Consider the following 18,912-nt stretch of genomic DNA (forward strand, 5'->3'; position numbering starts at 1 on the left):
CGCCGAGGGGATCCGGCCGCCCGCCGCCCGCCGCCCGCCGCCCGCTCACTCACTAACCTCGGGCGGCGGGGCGTTGCCCCTCGCCCCGGCTCCCCAGCCTGCGTCCCGGGCCGGCCCCGGCGCCCCACACCCACCGCCCTAGTATTTACCTCCGACGCGCGGCCCCCGCGCAGCCGAACCTGCTACCTGGGCCCGCCCCCACCTGCCCCGCCTCCGAACCGCCCAGAGGAGAGGGAGGGAGCGGGGGCGGAGGGGGCAGACGCCGCGCTGGCCAATCGCAGGCCGAGCTGCTCTCTTGAGCGGGCCCTGATTGGGCCTCCCTGTGACAGACCTTCCTCCAATGGCTGCCGGCCCGGCGCCGGCCGAAGGGACTTTCCGCTCTGTCAAGCTCGGTGGAACCAAAGGGAAAGCGGAGGGGCGGGGCGGAGAAGAGCGGGGGATGGAGGCGGGGAGCTCAAGCTGATTGGGCGAAAGGCTATGGGTGCCGCGTCACCATTGGCTGGTGCCGGAGACGGGGCGGGGCAGGGCGCTGCGCTGTCACCAGCTCCACCTCCCGTGCTCCTGCCTCAGCTGTCAAAACTGTAGACGCTTAGGTTTGGGCTGGGTTGAGAGTCCAGATGAAGGTTGGGAATAGGATTCCAGGATGCCGTGAGAGAGCAAAGCTTTAGAATCAGACCTCACTTTGAATCTTTGGCGCTTTCATTCAGTGGCTGCGTGACTCGGGGAAGTCACAACCACGCTGTGCCTCAATGTCCTCATCTGTAAAATGGAGATCATAGTATCGGTTGTCTTAGAGGATTGTGGCAAAATACTGAGTTAAAGTTTCTGGCACGCAGTAGCAGCTCAGGAAAGGTTCATCTCTTCCTCCCCCGCAGATTCAGCCTGGGACGCTTGCTGTTTCCGAACCTCTGTTGCCACCTATCCCAGTTAGGAGGGAATTTTCCCAAGGATGGTGAAGAAGGGATTTCCACACGCCGCCTCACTCAGCCCTGCACCCCTGGCCACCAGCCAGGACTTAGGGTGTAGTTAAGGATCTTTCAATTAGAAGGGAGGCTTCTGATTCCCAAAAGTACTCAAAATATTTAAGGAAGTGCTTTTTATAATCGGTCCCAGAGCCTTGCTGCACTGGATACTCCTGTTAATTAATTTCTTCTCCTTTGACATTTTAAGTGCTAATTATAGGAGAAGGTGATTAACACTGAGAAAGGAGGAGGGGTGTGTGTGTGTGTGTATGTGTGTGTTTAACCATGACACAAATTTCCCCCAGTGGAAAGTAACATGTTTCTGGAGATCCAGGGAATTTAAACCAATGAATACATAAAAGCAGTCACATGAGTGACGAGTAACAGTAGCAGTAGACAGGCCACCACTCTTCCCTGCCATAGTCATCCAAAATGAAATGAGCATCTTTTGAAAACCTAAGCCTCTTTCTACTCCTGTCCCTCTTTTGTCACCCCTATCTTCCTGTATTCCAAGCTTCACGACCACACTGCCAAAGGAAGCCATAAGTTGGAAATCAACAGGCCTGGCTTGTGTGGCCTTAGGCAACACCGTTCTCCTCTACATCTTTATTCTCCAACAAAGCTGGAAGGACTCTGAGGTCACAGTCCAACTGTCTGGAAGAAAATTTCAGCTGAAATTTGGTTTTGCCTAACCCATACAATAAGAAGGAGGAAAGAGAAAAGAATGTAAAGGAGAGAGATTTGCGGTCCTTTTAGGCAAGGCAAACATTCTCATGCTATGGCTGGGACCACTTCTCTTATCTGCATGATCTACATCCACTGGTCCCTTAAGGCATTTGAGTTTGTCACTCTGGACTGGAATATTTTCATGTCCCTTCTTTTTGTTTTTGTTGTTGTTGCTGCTGGGGTTTTTTGTTTGTTTGTTTGTTTGTTTGTTTTGAAACAGAGTCTTGCTCTGTTGCCTAGGCTGGAGGGCAGTGGCGCGGTCTCAGCTCATTGCAACCTCCGCCTCCCAGGTTCAAGAGATTCTCCTGCCTCAGGCTCCCAAGTAGCTGGGATTACAGGCGCCTGCCACCATGCCCAGCTAATTTTTGTATTTTTAGTAGAGACGGGGTTTCACCATATTGGCCAGGCTGGCCTCAAACTCCTGACCTCAAGTGATCTGCCTGCCTCGGCCTCCCAAAGTGCTGGGATTACAGGCATGAGCCAACGTGCCCGGCCCATTTTTGTGTCCTTTCTGTTGATGGCGTTTGGTGCTGCTGAGGTCTCTACTTCCATAGGGCTTTCTTCCCCAGGGTCTGTCCTGTCATATGTTCACTGACTCAGTGCCGGGGCCTGACAACATCTAAGGGATCTTCATCCAAGTCAAGCCTGACAAATAGGGCTTATCTCAATTATCGTTTCCTATCAATTGGGAATGGCTGCCTAGAACATTGCGTTAAAGCTAATTCTGAACTTGTATTCAGGCTCACAGGGAAGACAGATGTCTGCCAGGGGAGGAGATGGGGAGATAGTGTCATGGTGCTATTCTTTGCAGTCTTTGGTAAACCAGCCTCTCACTTTACAGATGGGAGATGAAGGCCCAAAGACGGTAAATTACTAGCCCCCTGTCACTCAGGAGATGGGCCGACACCCTGATTCCAAGCCAAGGCTCTTTCCACCTCTGTTAAAAATGGATTCCCCAACTGAAATGCTCATCCTCTCTGCCTTCCAAATCCTCCCTTCATGGAGGACCTAGTCAAAGTCCTTTACAGACATGTCTTCTCAGAGGGCTCCAGCCCTCACTAATGACCTCTCTCAATCCACCACCCCACAGCCTCTTCCATCCAACCTGGTCCTGGGTCCATGGAACTAGTGGTTGAGTTATTGAGCAGGTACCAGGAAACAGCAATGCACAAGAGAGATACCACCCTCCCTCTGGCAAAAAAATGCAAACTAAAATACTCATTAGATGATCACTTACTTAATTAAAGCTGTGATAAGCCTCAGAAGAAGAATCTCTCTGAGCATGCCTAAAGGGAGGTTGGCCACTCAGGGAAGACCTGTTTGAGGAAGTCACCTTTGAGATGAGATGGGAAAGATAACTGGCAGGCAGGAGTGAGGGTGAACACTCCAGAAATAGGGAACAGGAAAGTGCATGACCTGTTGAAGAAACTGGAAGAGGCAGAGCACAGGCAATGAGGGCACAAAAGGGCCTTGGGAGCCAAGGATAGGGGTTGTCCTCCATCCCAAGAGCAATGGGAAGCTTTTGAAGGGTTTTGAAGGGAACATAACGCTGGTTCTTGTTTCTTGTTTGAGATGGGGTCTGACTCTGTTGCCCAGGCTGGAGTACAGTGGCACAATCATAGCTCACTGCAGCCCTGTCTCCTGGGCTCAAGTGATCCTCCCACCTCAGTCTCCCAAGTAGCTGAGACTACAGGTACACACCACCATGCCCAGCTAACTTTTCTCTTTTGAGTAGAGATGAGGGTCTCACCACGTTGCCCAGGCTGGTCTTGAACTCTTGGCTTCAAGAGATCCTCCTGCCTTGGCCTCCCAAAGTGCTGGGATTACAGGCATAAGCCACTGTGCCTGACCTAACACTGATACTAAGCTGTCTTATGTCGTTCTGTCATTGCACACAGCAGGAACCTAACATAAAACTATTGAATTGAATGGCGCTTTCCCCGCGGAGGATGGTAAACTCCAGGTAGCCTCGTAGGGGCATGGGACATAGAGTAACAACACATGGTCAGGACTCAAGGAAACCTGCTCAGTAGCACCAGTCATGGTTATTGACTAGACTCTGCTCCATGCTTCCCAGTGCCTACCATGGGGTGCCTCCTATTTGCATTTTCTCCAAATTTGATGTCTCTTTTATATCCTACCACCTTCTCAGCATCTCCACTCAACACAGCCAGAAGCGAACTCCTGATATTCCCCACCAGCACCCCCTGCAATCCCTCTGCACTCCCCATCTTAGTAAATGGCAACTCCCAGATGTCCATCCAACCTCCCATGGCTCCAGCCATTTCCCACCAATCCTGTGAATATGGGCATTCAGAATGAACACTGGGCCAAGGGGCTAACTGGACCAGGTATCCACACAAGCAAGGATACGTCACAGGCGCTTTCTCCACGGTAGCCCAGCACAGTGTTTTGATCCATGGATGACGGGTTGAGGTCTTCCATCTCTGAGATGTGCTTATCTCTTAGGGAAGGGAAATTCCAAGTGCGACTGAACATTCTGTCTGAGGACTTTTACTCTGACCACCTAAAAGCTCTTTTTGATAAGATAAAGGGGATTACTTTAATCATCTTTAAACTAATCCAGCTGAACTATAAATCCATGCTCTCCCATTTGAGCTATTTGCTGGTATCAATGACAAATAATTTCTATGTTTGATTTTTAAAACACACACAGAAAGCTCTTTATTAAAGGGAACTCTCTGCTACATCTGGATCCCATTTTGGGCAGTTGATGCATTAGGGATTGTTCCATATCCCAGGGAATCTTCCTCCCTTAGAAAGGAGACAGATGTCAGAAAAAGGGTGACTCGTTCTTTTTTTTTTTTTTTTTTTTTTTTTTTTCTTTTCAGACAGAGTCTTGCTCTGTCGCCCAGGCTGGAGTGCAGTGGTGCAATCTCGGCTCACTGCAAGCTCCGCCTCCCGGGTTCACGCCATTTTCCTGCCTCAGCCTCTTGAGTAGCTGGGACTACAGGCACCCGCCACCACACTCGGCTAATTTTTTGTATTTTTTAGTAGAGACGAAGTTTCACCGTGTTAGCCAGAATGGTCTCGATCTCCTGACATCAGCCTCCCAAAGTGCTGGGATTACAGGTGTGAGCCACCGTGCCCGGCCAGGGTGACTCATAAGCTGCCCCAACTTCTAGTTTCTGCCCCATTTAATAAAGAAAGTGGATCCTTCCTTCATTCAACAAATATGTACTGAGCACCTACTATGTGCTAGGCACCTTTGTAGACTCTGAGGACACTGCAGTGAGCGTGGTTCCTGTTCTCCAGAAGCTGACATTCTAGGGGAAGGGAAAACTGACCACGTGTCAGGTAGTTCATGCACAGAAGACAATACAAAGGAGGGTAGGCAGTGATTGGAAACTGCTATTTAGGTAGATCGTTCAGGGAAGGACTACCTCATGTAGGTGGCATTTGAACTAAGACCCGAAGGCAGTGAAGAAGCCAACCACACCACCGTCTCAGGGAACAGTGTTCTCATAGGAGGGGACAGGTGAGTGCAGACGTCTGGAAGCAGCAATGTGCCAGGTGTCCTCAGCAATGTGCCTGGTATGCTCAGGGAACAGCAAAGAAGCCAGTGAGGTTGGAGCCCAGAGAACAGGTATGAGTGGCAAAGGGGAGGCCAGAGAGGACACAGCGGGTCCAAGTCAGATGAGACCTTGACTTTTACCCTGTACCAGACAAGAAGTCCTGGAGAGTTTACATCAGAGCAGTGGCTGATCTGACTTATGTTTTAATAGGTTCACGCTTCATATCAAAGGCAGTAACAGGGAGACTGATGCAGTAACCCAGGCAAGGATGGATCCCAAAGGGAACCCCTTGTTTCCTGGGGGTGGAGGCAGAGGAGGAGAGAGGGAGGGGTGCAAGGGGATGTGGAACTGAAGATATCAAGAGATAAGTTGTTACAAAGCAGAAAGAGATGTAGCACTCCTGAAAAGAAGCATTTTCAGGGTGAGTGATCAGGGGAGTGGTGATGCTTAGGGGACTGGATCTGTGGATTGTTCAGGAAATAATAATAGGTTGTGATTAAATTTAGAGGGAAAAAAACTGTCCAAGGGAAGCCAATCAAAGAACCTGGATTGCCGGTCTTCCCTGCTGTGATCTCTGCCTGTGATTCTCCAGGGGAAATGTCCTTTATGACCTTACAGTTCACCTGGAACCCTCCACCCAGGGCCTGAGGCAGCGCATTCTCTTGTGCCCAGGCACTGCCAGGCATTGCCCTGAGTACTGGGCGCCTCACACACTGAGCTGGACCACTCACCCGAGTGAAGAAGGAGGCTTGAAGCTGTCCTGGTACAATAATGGAATGAAGGGTTAGCCTCAGCTCAGCCGCTTGGAATATGACTCCACCTCTCACATTTCTGTGGGGTGTATTCATTTCAGCTTTTTGTTTGGTGCTATGGGGAGGGAAGGGCCCTCAGATTGGCATCCTTTTTCTTCTGGGATGGTGGTGAATATTATGAAAGTCTGAGGCTGTTTTTAAAATTCTGCTCTAATACCTTGTTTTTCTGTGCATGAGAATTATGTATTCTTGGCTGCAAAACTGGAATCTGTCTGCTCATGGATAAACTTCTGGCCATGAGCATGTACCTTTCAGGTAACTTTTCTATCAGAGAAGCTTACAATCAAGAATCCTACTTCCCTAGTTCCCTACACTGGCCCAGGAGGCTTTTGGTGGTATCCGCTGGACTTTTGAAAATTAGGGAATTTCTCCTATTCTGAACTCTACTAGGAATCACATATCAAGATCTCAGTACCATCTTACCTAGGCCCTCTTGACCTCTTCTTTCTCCATAATCTCTTTCTAGCTCATGTCATCCAGACTCAAGGGCCCCATTCTCAGTTTGACACTAAGGACGCCCACGCTGTTACCTCTGGCTGTGACCTTTCCCATGAGCTCCAAATTCACACCATCTTTTGACGTCTCCACTTAACTTCTCCATTTCGGTGTCTCAAACTTGACAATTCAAAACAGAACTCCCTCCCACTTCCAAACTGGTTTCCTACCCAACTTTCCCAAGCCCCCAGTTTCTCAAGTCAGAAATCTATGAGTCATCCTTGATGTCTGCCATTCCCTCATCCCTCCCATCCAACCCATTCGTAGGCTCTTGGGAATCTACCTCCAGAATGTCTCTGGAATCCATCCTCTTCTCTCCACCTCCACTGCCAACCGCCTCTCACCTGCAATAGCTCTGAGGCAGCCTCCCTACTTCTTCTGCCTCCCATCCCCACCCCTACATATTCCTGTCCCATCTCCACCCAGGAGCAAAGAAGGTCTTCTTTAACTGTAAATTGGTTCACATCTCCCCTGCTTAGAACTTTCCAAGGCCTTGATGTTATTCCAAGATCAAGACCAAACTCTTGACTGTGGCCAGTGACACCTTTCCTGAACTGGCCCTACCTACCTCTGCAAACTCATCTAGTGACACCTTTCCCTTAGCTTGCCTCCAACATAGTGTATTAGTTTCCTACGGCTGCTGCAGGAAATGACACAAATTATTCCCCTATAGTCCTGGAGGTCAGAAGTCCAAAATGGGCTGGAGCCAAGGCAGGCAGGGCTATGCTGCTTGCGGAGGTTCTAGGGGATAATCTATTTCCTGGTCTTCTTCACCTTCTAGAGCTGCAATCCTTGGCTCATGGCACCTTCCTCCACCTTCAAAGCCAGGAGTGTAGCATCTTACTTGGTGATCACATTGCTTTCTTCTCTGGTGTCATATTTCCCTTTGCTTTACATTGTCCTTTAAATTTCTCTTATAAGGAAACTGCGATTGCATTTAAGGCCCATCCAGGTAATCCAGGATAATCTTTCCATCTCAAGACCCTTAACTGAATCCCACCTCCAAAGTCCCTTTTGCCATGTAAGGCAACATTCCCAGGGTCCCGGGAATTAGAATCTACGTATCTTTGGGAGTAACTATTGAGCCTACCATGCATACCAGGCTCCTTCCCCCACGAAGGTCTTTGTACTGCTTGTCCCCCATGACTAGAATGCTCCCTTGTTCCCTCTCACTCTTTGCTTGGCCATATCTTTCTCATTCTTGGGGACACAGCTTACCTGGCACCTCCTCAGACAACCTGTCTCGGACCAGGCCCTCAACAGCCTGAAGACTTTTTTTTTTTTTATTTTTTTGGATATAGAGTCTTGCTCTGTTGCCCAGGCTAGAGTGCAGTAGTGTGACCTCAGCTCACTGCAACCTCTGCCTCCCGGGGTCAAGCAGTTCTCCTGCTTCAGCCTCCCAAGTAGCTAGATTACAGGCACCTGCTACCATGTCCGGCTAATTTTTGTATTTTTAGTAGAGACGGGTTTTCATCATGTTGGCCAGGCTGGTCTCGAACTCCCAACTTCAAGTGATCTGCCCGTCTCGGCTTCCCAAAGTGCTGAGATTACAGGCATGAGCCACAGTGCCTGGCTGAAGATTTTTTCATATCTTTTTCAACTGACTTGTTTTCTGCCTGCCTCTCCCTCTACCCTCACCTAAGCACCTTGAGGACCATGTCTGTTTTGTCCATCCACTGGTCGTCCTTATATAACTGGTTAATAAATCATTGCTGAATTAATGAATTAATTAATTTATGACAGTCTCGCTCTGTCGCCCAGGCTGGAGTGCAGCGGCATGATCTCAGCTCACTGCAACCTTCTCCTCCAAGATTCAAGCGATTCTCCTGCCTCAGCTTCCCAAGTAGCTGGGATTACAGGCGTGCGCTGCCACACCCAGCTAACTTATTTTTTTCTTCTTCTATTTTTAGTAGAGACAGGGTTTCTCCATGTTGGCCAGGCTGGTCTTGAACTCCTGACCTCAAGTGATCCACTTGCCTCAGCCTCCCAAAGTGCTGAGATTACAGGCTTGAGCCACCATGCCTGACCTCATTGCTGAATGAATTTAAAGATGACAAATTGACAACCCAATATAGTGCTATGCAAATGGGCTGCTGTGGGTTCACCTCAGCGAAAGGAGACTCATCGCCACCTTCCTCCTGATCTGCTATATTAGAAACAATGGTCTGGGCAGAACACGGCACCAATCACAAAGAAAACCCACAGACACATTCCCACACAGGGTCCAGGGAGATGCCGCAACACCGAGTAAACCAGACACGCACAAATGCAATCGCAGTTTCCTTATAAGAGAAATTTAAAGAGAAATTTCAAGGAAGTAGCATTTCACCTTGCTGGGCGACCACCTGATCCCTTGCTCATTAAACGCAACTAAGCATTATTTTAACACAAGGCCTGCATGAGAGGCTGCTCGCTGTGGAGAGCCAGCCGTAGGTAAACCTTCTCCATCTTTCTCCTGTTAAAGACTCCTGGAGCCACTTTGAGGGAATGCAGGGCAGCCAAGGGGCCTTTTCACATGTGTTGCAGCCTTTTAGGTTGGGTATGGGGCGGCTCCTGCACAGCTGAAAACTCCACGGGGTTAAATTTTTCTAAACTGAAGCCAAAAGTGTTTTGATTGCCTGGCTATTTTCTAAGAATTGCTTTTGCCTTAAGCTATACAAGATCGGGTTGAAAATATCATTTTTCCCCCCTTCAAGTAGAAAATTGTGCTTTAAAATTTGATAAGCTTTAGGAATATTTTTATTTTTTATTTTATGTATTTATTCGAGACAGAGTTCCACTCTCGTTGCCCTGCTGGAGGGCAGTGGTGTAATCTCGGCTCACTGCAACCTCCGCTATTTTTAGTAGAGACGGGGTTTCTCCATGTTGGTCAGGCTGGTCTCAAACCCCCGACCTCAGGTGATCCGCCCACCTCCGCCTCCCAAAGTGATAGGATTACAGTAGTGAGACACTGTGCCTGGCCAGAATATTTTTAAATGTTTGGTCACAAGGAAGATGGCTGTTTTGACTCAATACTTTATTCCCCTCTGATTATTTACAGCATCAAGTTCACGGCCATGTTGTCTATAAAAGTATAAACTTAAGACAATAAAACAAAGTGATTTATAAATATTAACCAGTTTTCACACATCTTAATGTTGAAAATAATAACATTTGCACAGCATCTGACAACTTACAGAGGCTTCGACATGTATCATTTTGAATAATCCAGGAAGACATTTGCTTAGAAGGAAGGGCTTAATTTTTTTCCTGTAAGCTTTCAATCCATAACTGTACATCCTAAAGCATTCTAGCACAAATGAAATGGAACTGCCTCTTGTGAGTCTATTTCAGAAGTCTGTTGTCAGAGTTCAGTTCACAGGCATCAACCAGAAACCTAGTGAGGCCGTTTGAAATTCTGGCCCAGATTAATTTTTTAAAGCTGCATTTGGAGCTTTTTAAAGTGGAGCTGTTTCCAAAGGCTTAACTGAAGAGTAATTGATTTCACTGGAAATAAAAGTCCACGTGTGATCCCAGCTGGAGTGTGGTCATATTTTTCTTGCAAACCTAGAATGTCTTGGGGGAACAAACGGCTGTCATGTGTCCCCTTCCAAAAATGTCTTAAACACCGGAAAGGAGGGCAGGCTGAGGTGTAGCCCTTCCCACCCTGGGTGCCAGGGTTGGGGGTGCTGTGAGTGAAATATCAAAGCCGAGGTCACTACTATTCTGAATCTCAGCCTCAGAGGAAGGAGCGTGTGCAGGAGTCCAGGAGGAGGGAAGGAACCAGAGATGGGGAATGGCCTGGATGGATGAGTGGAGACATGGAGAAAGTTGCTTCCTGAATTGTGTTCTGTGCACTCCTCTTCATCAGAGCAGTGGGAAGGGGTCTTTTGTGATAGTCCAGGCCTCTCCACCAACAGGCACCCAGTTAACAAGCACATCCATGGGCCCCACTGACCCACATGGAAGCCTGGGAGGATCAGTAGAGGCCAGCCCCATACCGTGGAGGAGGGGCTGTCCCTCTTGTACATCCTGGGATTGAATCTTGGGAAGAAGTCGATGGCAAAAGTAGCCTTGGGAAAAGTCTATCCTGGAAGGCACTGATGCTCCCTCCTCTGCCAGAATAAAGGTGACCTATGGTGTTCCCAGAAAACAAGCTCAGCGTTAGGCAGGACAGGGCTCATTTTGAAGAGGCTGCCAACAGGTGTCACCCAGCCTCTGGGGCCCGAACTCACAGCTTGCTCACAAACAAACTGAGATGAACATCCTCCTGGAGACTTCAAAGCAAGAGTCTGGTGTCCCTGCAGCCAAGCTTGTCAGCCTCCTCCAGAGAGAAAGTGTTCCCTCGGAGCCTAAAGGAGATCAAGTGAACAGAGGTTTGAGTGAGGACAAAATTAGAGCGGGGCGTTCAAACAAAAGCCTCCACTTTTTAAACCCATGCCTGGCATGGGCTGACCCTCTGGCCCAGCTGCAGTGTTTCTTGCAGGGAAGTCAGGGCCGTTTTACCCTCGGTCAACCAGGGCAGCTCATGAAGCATTCTGAACAAGGCTCCATGACTCTGCAGAGAGAGAGAGTCCACAACACCGCACCCAGCCAGCCACAGACTCCCCGAGGCCAGTGATTCTTTTTAAGGCAACAAGGGAATCTGTCAAGAATGCAATGAGCAAACCCTGGTGCCCTCCCAAGTTCCATCAACAGGCAGCAAATAGCATCAGATCCCTTAAAATATCAACCTGATGTTGGCTAGTGCCCAGGACACAGAATGTGATGTTTCTTAGGACTGAGCAATGGTTTCAAAAACAAAGAAACAGAAAACCTACGCTCTGCCCAGAACCTGATGATGTCATAGGCCACAGAAATGTCACAATCTTACAGAAGGAAAAATCTCTCCATCACAGCATAGATTTTTGAAGTCACTTTTAAATTTTTTATTATCTTAAGAGACGGGAATCTAATTCTGTCGCGTGTGCGGTGATGCAATCGTGGCCCACTGCAGCTTTGAACTCCTGGGTTTAAGGGATCCTTCCATCCCAACCTCCCGAGTAGCTAGGAACTACACCGCACCCAGCTGAATTTTTTTTTTTTAAGAGAAGAGGTCTGATGTCAAACTTCTGGCCTCAAGTGATCCTCCTGCCTCAGCCTCCCAAAAGGCTGGGATTACAGGTGTGAGCTGCCACGCCCAGCAAAGCTTTTGTGTTTAACTTCATCATTTGATATCTGCATTTGCTGCAGCCTTGGTATGCTTTTTGAAAGAAGACAAGGCCTGCATATTTAAAGCAGGGATGATAAGCTTATGGGAATGAGTTGCCAAAGGGTCCTGGTCTAAGGCAATAGGCTTGGTGGATCTGCAGTCAGCCAGAGTGGGTTTGCCCATCTGAGAAGACTTAGCCCTTCTTGTACTCTGGTTAACTACTGGAATCATGAATGGGCATCCAGAGTTCCCAGCTCTTTTGAGAAAACCCTGAGATACAGATTTTTTATAAGAAATGTCCTGGCTTTTAAATATTAGTCTCTAGCCCAGTGCCTGGAACATACATACTAACATTCACTTATAGCACATTAGGCCAGGGAAAACCTTTATTTATTGTCTGAGAAATAGATCCCTGGAAATAAGAACAAATCTTTGAAGCTGTGGCTCAGCAGAGAGAAAGTCCACAACACTGGACCCAGCTGCCCAGACTCCCAAGGCCATTGTTTTTAAGGCAACGAAAGAATCTGTCAAGAATGCAATTCTTGCTTTTTTCAAATACATGAAGGACTATGGCTTTCTTATAGAGAACTGGATACACTGTGCAACCTGCTCCTAACCTGTGTAACCTCCATTCAGAACCACAGAAGGTCTGATCCAGTATCTTTGACCTGTGAAGGCAGATGCAGTTCCCAGGAGGGCAGGAGCTGACTTTTCTTTTCATTCTTCAACCACGTCCCCATTCCTACACTATCTCATAGAACAGAGAAGTTGCTGAATAAATAGTCAAGGTTTAAAAATGAAATCATTGCTTCCTACTTAAAGATGTGAAGACTTCTTAGACAGAAAACCAGATCCCTCACATGCAGAATCATTCTCCCTGAATGTGAGAATCAGAAGGATCCTCGAAATTTTCCTCTCTCCCACCACCCCATTTTACAGATAGAAAAACTGAGGCTCAGAGAGCTAAAGCAGGCCTGCTCAGGGGCCTTACCAGACTTCCAGGATGGTGTCATTCCTTTCAAGGGCCTGCAGGAGGGCTTCTGCCCCTAGGTAGGTGATGCAGTTATTGGACAACCTGGAGAAGAAGATAGAATGGTGAGCTTCAAGGATTCTTGGTTTTCCTCTTGAAACTGTCCAGTTAAAGAGACTTCAGGAGTTATCCAGCCTACTGAAGCCCACCTGTCCCCTAGACACCTCCCACTCATGTCTGAGATTCCCAGTGAGCTCATCAGCGAAGGCTCAGTACCGTCAGTGAAATGTACCCATCTCTCTTCCATTCACTAGATGAGTTTATCAAATTAACTAGCCACTCCCTTAGGATAGTAGTTAGGTACATGCATTTTAGTGCTAGATGTCCTGGGTTTAAATCCCACCTACACCACTTCTTTTTTTGATCTTGAGCAAATTAGTTCTAATTTCCTCATTGATAAAATGGGCCTAAAAGAGTACCTGTGTCATCAAGCATAAGAATCTAAATTGTAATGGGTGTAAGCAGGCTCCTGTTCACATCCACCATCCATCTCCTTGTGGCATGAGTCCTGGGCCATTAAGTCAGCCACCAGTCCCGGCATTATCTCCCCACACTCTGCTTGCCGGGCAGACCCACCACTCTCTGCAAACCTAAAACACTTGCGCAGTACTCGATATGGTTTTGCTGTGTCCCCACCCAAATCTCATCTTGAATTTCCACATGTTGTGGGAGGGAGCCAGTGGAAGGTAATTGAATTCCATCCTGTTCTCATTATAGTAAATAAGTCTCACGAGATCTGATGGTTTTAAAAAGGGGAGTTTCCCTGAACAAGCCCTCTTCTCCTGTCTGCTGCCATGTGAGACGTGCCTTTCACCTTCCGCCATGATTGTGAGACCTCCCCAGCCATGTGGAACTGTGAGTCCAATAAACTCTTCCTTTCAAAAAGTGCCCAGTCTTGGGTATATCTTTATCATCAGCATGAAAATGGACTAATACAGTACTTAATTGATAGAAAATAACCAATGAGCAGTAATATTTCCATTTTTAGGGGGGTCTTTGAGGGCACAGACACAGAGATTAGAGAATATATGAGGTGGCTGACAACAGGGAGGGGAGACAGGATAGGGCCAGGGACAGTAACAGAGGAGTCATGTGTTTCCCATGTTGCTCTTTTGCTTATAGCTTTGCCTTCCGATAATGTCCACTCCAGGTCCTCCCCCTTTCCCACAATTTTAGGAACGTCTTTCAAGTTGACCCTAAGGCAATGCTTGTAATTGCCAGTATTTGTTGAGCTTCTATTAGGTTGGTGTAAACGTAATTGCAGTTTTTGTACTGTTGAAATTTGCCATTTGATATTGGAATACATTCTTAAATAAATGTGGTTATGTTATACATCGTTTTAATGCAGAATTCTCACTTTATGATTTCTTGCTAATGACTTAATACTTTCTGTTTATTTTATATTTATTTTAGACTATGAAAATGATGTTAGACAAAAAGTAAATTCAAGCAATTTTCTTATTCGAATTCAAAATGAGTCATAAAGCAGCGGAGACAACTCACAACATCAACAACGCATTTGGCCCAGGAACTGCTAACGAACGTACAGTGCAGTGGTGGCTCAAGAAGTTTTGCAAAGGAGACGAGAGCCTGGAAGATGAGGAGCTGTGCTGGCAGGCCCTTGGAAGTTGACAATGACCAATTGAGAGCAATCATCAAAGCTGATCTTCTTACAACCACTTGAGAACTCAACATCGACCATTCCATGGTCGTTCAGCATTTGAAGCAAATTGGAAAGGTGAAAAAGCTCGATAAGTGGGTGCCTCATGAGGCTGAGTGAAAACCAAGAAAATCATCATTTTGAAGTGTCATCTTCTCTTTTTCTACACAACAGTGAACCATTTCTTGATCTGATTGTGACATGAGATGAAAAGTGGATTTTATACAACTGGCAAGGACTAGCTCAGTGGTTGGACCGAGAAGATGCTCCAAAGCACTTCCCAAAGCCAAACTTGTGCCAAAAAAAAAAAAAGGTCATGGTCACCAGTGGTCTGCTGCTGGTCTGATCCCCTACAGCTTTCTGAATCCTGGCGAAACCACTACATCTGAGAAGTATGCTCGTCAAGTCAATGAGATGCACTGAAAACTGCAACACCTGCAGCAGGCATTGGTCAACAGAAAGGGTCCAATTCTCCACGACAATACCCGACTGCACGTCGCACAACCAAAGCTTCAAAAGTTGGATGAATTGGACTATGAAGTTTTGCCTCATCCGCCATATTTACCTGACCTCTGGCCAACTGACTATCATTTCTTCAAGAATCTCGACGACTTTTTGCAGGGAAAATGCTTCTACAACCAGCAGGATGCAGAAAATGCTTTCCAAGAGTTTGTCGAATCCCGAAGCACGAATTTTTATGCTACAGGAATAAACAAACTTATTTCTTATTGGTAAAAAATGTGTTTATTATAATGATACCTATTTTGATTAATAAAGATGTATTTTAGCCTAGTTATAATAATTTAAAATTCATGGTCCGAAACCACAATTACTTTTGCTCCAACCTACAACTTACTTTTATTACCTACATTCTCTCAGTGAATGCTCATGGCCTGTAATGAAGTCCAGACATTATCTCCATTTACACTTGAGGCAACTGAGGCACTCATCCAAGAAGAACTGGCTGGTAATGGTGGAGCAGGGGTAAGACCCAGGCTGTCTGGTTCTAGAACCTGGACTCTTTATTATTATTATTATTTTTCTCATCTTTTTTTTTTTTTTTTTTTTTTTTTGATGGAGCTTCTCTCTTGTCCAGGCTGGTGGGGAATGGTGTGATCTCGGCTCATGGCAACCTCCACCTCCCGGGTTCAAGTGATCCTCCTGCCTCAGCTTCCTGAGTAGATGGGATTATGGATGTGTGCCACCACACCCGACTAATTTTGTATTTTTAGTAGAGACAGGGCTTCTCCATGTTGATCAGGCTGGTCTCAAACTCCCCACCTCAGGTGATCCACCCGCCTCAGCCTCCCAAAGTGCTGGGATTACAGGTGTGAGCCACTGCACCTGGCAAGCCTGGACTCTTAACCAACTCTTGGCAGAAACTAAGCCTGGAAAAGAAAAATGCAGGAATTTCTCTTTTTAAAAAAAGATATATCAGAAGTTCAATTTTTGTGGGGGATGATATAGTTTAGGATGCTGAATAATAAGGCTGATGACAGGGTGGCATGGGACAAACCCCGGCCTCATTGCCTGGCACCCACTTGAGTCAAGTGGAGTAAGGCTGTGACAAGGAGGGAAGACAAAACTGCCATATCCACACCTGGTCAATAATGGGCCTGGTATTCCCAAAGGCCCATCCTCAGTGCAAAGCTGGCATCTGGCTCAATAACTGGGCTTCACCCCAACTTCCCAGCCCACTTCCACCCAAATGATTAGTGGAAGTGTTTTCACCAAATATTTGGAAATTTCCTAGCTTGTGAAAGCAACACAAACAACTGTTGCCAGAGTGGATAGCAGCCTGGCAGCAAAGCTGGCACTCACAGAGGCAGCTGTCTGTCTGTCTGTTTCTAAATGGCAAGCGTTTTCCTAGGACCACATTTGCCTAGGCAGATGACACTTTCCTCCAGCCAAAGGAGCCATCTGATGGGGTTCCTGAGGTCTCCTTGAAATAGGAATTTCGGCATCAGCCTCAGAGAGCACCCTGACAAGCCCGTGATGGTCACTAGGTGGGTTCATGTTCACCTCAGTTGTCCATCTCTTTGTGGCACAAGTCCCAAGCCACTGAGTCAGCCACTGGAGGAGGCCACAGTGCTCCCCATCACATCACCTCCCCAGCCACTGCTTGCAGAAAAGACTTGCCACTCTCTGCCTAAGACCATTCTCCTGACCCCAGAAGCATGTTTAGCTGGGTGAGGGTGAGCTGGAAGTGCTAGAGAATCAGTGCCCCATAAGTGCACGTCAACACAGGAAGGACAGACGGTTGGTGGATAAATGCCACGGCTTTCTTGCCCATTGGTTGGGTAGGTGACCAGGTGTTTTCTGCACTGGCTCCAGGAGTGCCCCAGAGTACTGAGCTCCATTTTCCCTCATTGATAACTCTCTTGGTAACTCTCCTTTATTGGTTACCTTCGCTTTCCCATCTCACTTCACCACTCTCCTATCAGCATTTACTGGGACCACCTCCCAGATAAACAACTTGCGCTGGAATCCTTGTCCACCTAGACCAGGGCAAGCTGTTCTACCAGGCCACCACACGTGAGTTACCCCAGCGGGGAGCTGCCCAGATCTTAGTCAGAAATGCCCCTTCCAAAGATCAGCAATTATTGTCCTGTTTCCTGCTTATAGGTTCCTTACTTCAGGATTTTCAAACTGGAATTTCTCTTCAGTCCTTCTGCGAGACAACATACACCTTCATCCTGGAGATGGTTCTCCTCCAGGCTGGTGAGAACAAGAGAGAAAATCCAGTTGATATAACATTGATTATGGAAGATGATGTCAATAAAGATGAACTCACATGCCCCCCATATAGGAAATCCAACATCTGAAAACCCAAACTCAGGATAAAGAAAGAACAGATAAAGTACGTTGTGGGGATTCTCAATTCCAGGGACATATTTGCAAGAGAATTCACTCCAAGGGCTCTCTATGTAATAAGTTCCCTCATCCCCCAGCTTCCCAATATCCATCTTTCCTTTCTTCCTTATTAATGGAAGTCTCATTTCATTTGGACAGCCATGCACTTGGTGAAAAAACTGTATTTCCCACTCTCCATTGCAGCCAGGGCTGGTCAAACAACATACACGTGGGTTGGTCAAGTGACATACACATGGTTGATACAAAAGGGGAAGCTGACAGGTGGGACTTCCAGGAATGCTTTTCAAAGGAGAGAAACACAGATGGCTTTCCCTGGTATATAGACCGAATCCTGGAATACAGAAGTAGTGCCGCAGCTGGAGCAGCCATCCTGTGATCATGAGGCAACCAACCATGTGAATGAAGTCACAGGCTAAGGATGATGGAACAGAAAGATAATGAGACAGAGCTAAGACCCCTCCTGGCCTCTTGTAGCCACTGTACAAACCCTACACTGCCTACTTCCAGCTGCCTATACAGGAAAAAATAAACCCTTTCCTTGTTTAAACCTCTATAGATGAAGGTATTCTGTCACCTGCAGCTTAACGTATAGTTAAACCAAATTTGGCCTGAGACTGCCTCCGTACTTTGAGTTCCTATGTGGCAAACTGCAACCTAACGATATATCCTTGTAACAAACAGCTAAGTCTCAGTCAATCACAGCAGCCAGGCTTCAGTCAATCATAGCCTACCAGCTGATCAGACTATGTCCATATAAGGAAAATGCCTCATCACATCATGCCCAAACAAGGCAAGTGCCCAGCTGCAACCAATCAAGCTGTTTTGTACATCACTTCCTTTTCCTGTCTGTAGATAGTGCTTGCCCACCTTGCTGGGTGGAGCGCTCCCAGTTCTGAATGCTGCCCAATTCATAAATTGCTGTATGCTCAAATCAGCTCTGCTAAATTTAATTTGCCTGAAGTTTTTCTTTTAACAGTAATCATAACTGATGCTCTCACAATAAGGTTCTCCTCTACTAAGAAATTCCAAGTGGCAAAATCCGGTCAGGATAGAATCAAATCATAGTTTAGTGGGCCTAGTAAGCCCTGCAACAGCCAAGGTCCATCCACAAAATCTGTTTATGTCAATGCCCATATGTTGCAGTGCCTTTCTGCTTCCTGGGAAAATCAAACATTCAGCATTTTATCTCCCTGACATAATCTGAAACTGCCCAGAACATGTCAGAAAACTATACTAGTGGCATCTAAAGGATGAGAAACTTAGAATCTGCTTCAGGTCAACAGTATAAGCATGATTCATGGTTCCACTTTCAACTATCAAAACTCCATTACACCTTCCAAAGTGACCTATGACTTGAATACCCAGTACTCCTAGGAACTCAAATTCACTTTAAAATAACAAAACTTTATTATTAGTAGTAGTCACAGTACTAGTAGTAGTTGTAGCAGCAGCAGCAGCAGCAGCAATAGTAGTAGCAACCCTGTCACTATTCTAATTTAACATTTATGGAGCACTTACAAATATGCCAGACACTATATTAAGGTCTTCACAGGCACTACCTTATCTAATTCTTGCAAAAATCCTTTATGGTTGGAAGTATTCTTACCCTCATTTTACAGACATGAAACTTGAGATTCTGAAATTGTT

General features: G+C 46.8%; 2 protein-coding genes across 6 annotated transcripts in view; both read right to left on the bottom strand.

Moving 5' to 3' along the window:
- The window catches only part of CYLD (CYLD lysine 63 deubiquitinase), a 60,015-nt gene extending 59,793 nt beyond the window's left edge, over positions 1-222 (bottom strand). The window contains exon 1 of one of the 4 annotated variants that reach the window (XM_050774787.1): positions 150-222. The gene's annotated coding sequence lies outside the window, so the exon portion shown is untranslated. Of the gene's footprint in view, positions 1-57 lie in introns of all 4 variants that reach the window. The other 3 variants (XM_050774790.1, XM_050774788.1, XM_050774789.1) reach the window with 3 other exon arrangements.
- Positions 223-9,277: 9,055 nt separating this feature from the next.
- Positions 9,278-18,912, bottom strand: part of NOD2 (nucleotide binding oligomerization domain containing 2) — a 39,595-nt gene continuing 29,960 nt past the window's right edge. For both annotated transcript variants that reach the window (XM_050774785.1, XM_050774786.1), the window contains exons 10-12: positions 17,026-17,109; positions 12,693-12,776; positions 9,278-10,862 (exon numbers count right to left, since the gene is read on the bottom strand). In XM_050774785.1, coding sequence (XP_050630742.1) covers positions 10,790-10,862; positions 12,693-12,776; positions 17,026-17,109 — 241 coding nt within the window. In that variant the 3' untranslated portion in view covers positions 9,278-10,789. The remainder of the gene's footprint in view (positions 10,863-12,692; positions 12,777-17,025; positions 17,110-18,912) is intronic.

Source organism: Macaca thibetana, chromosome 20, assembly GCF_024542745.1.
Source record: "Macaca thibetana thibetana isolate TM-01 chromosome 20, ASM2454274v1, whole genome shotgun sequence".
Taxonomy (NCBI): domain Eukaryota; kingdom Metazoa; phylum Chordata; class Mammalia; order Primates; family Cercopithecidae; genus Macaca; species Macaca thibetana.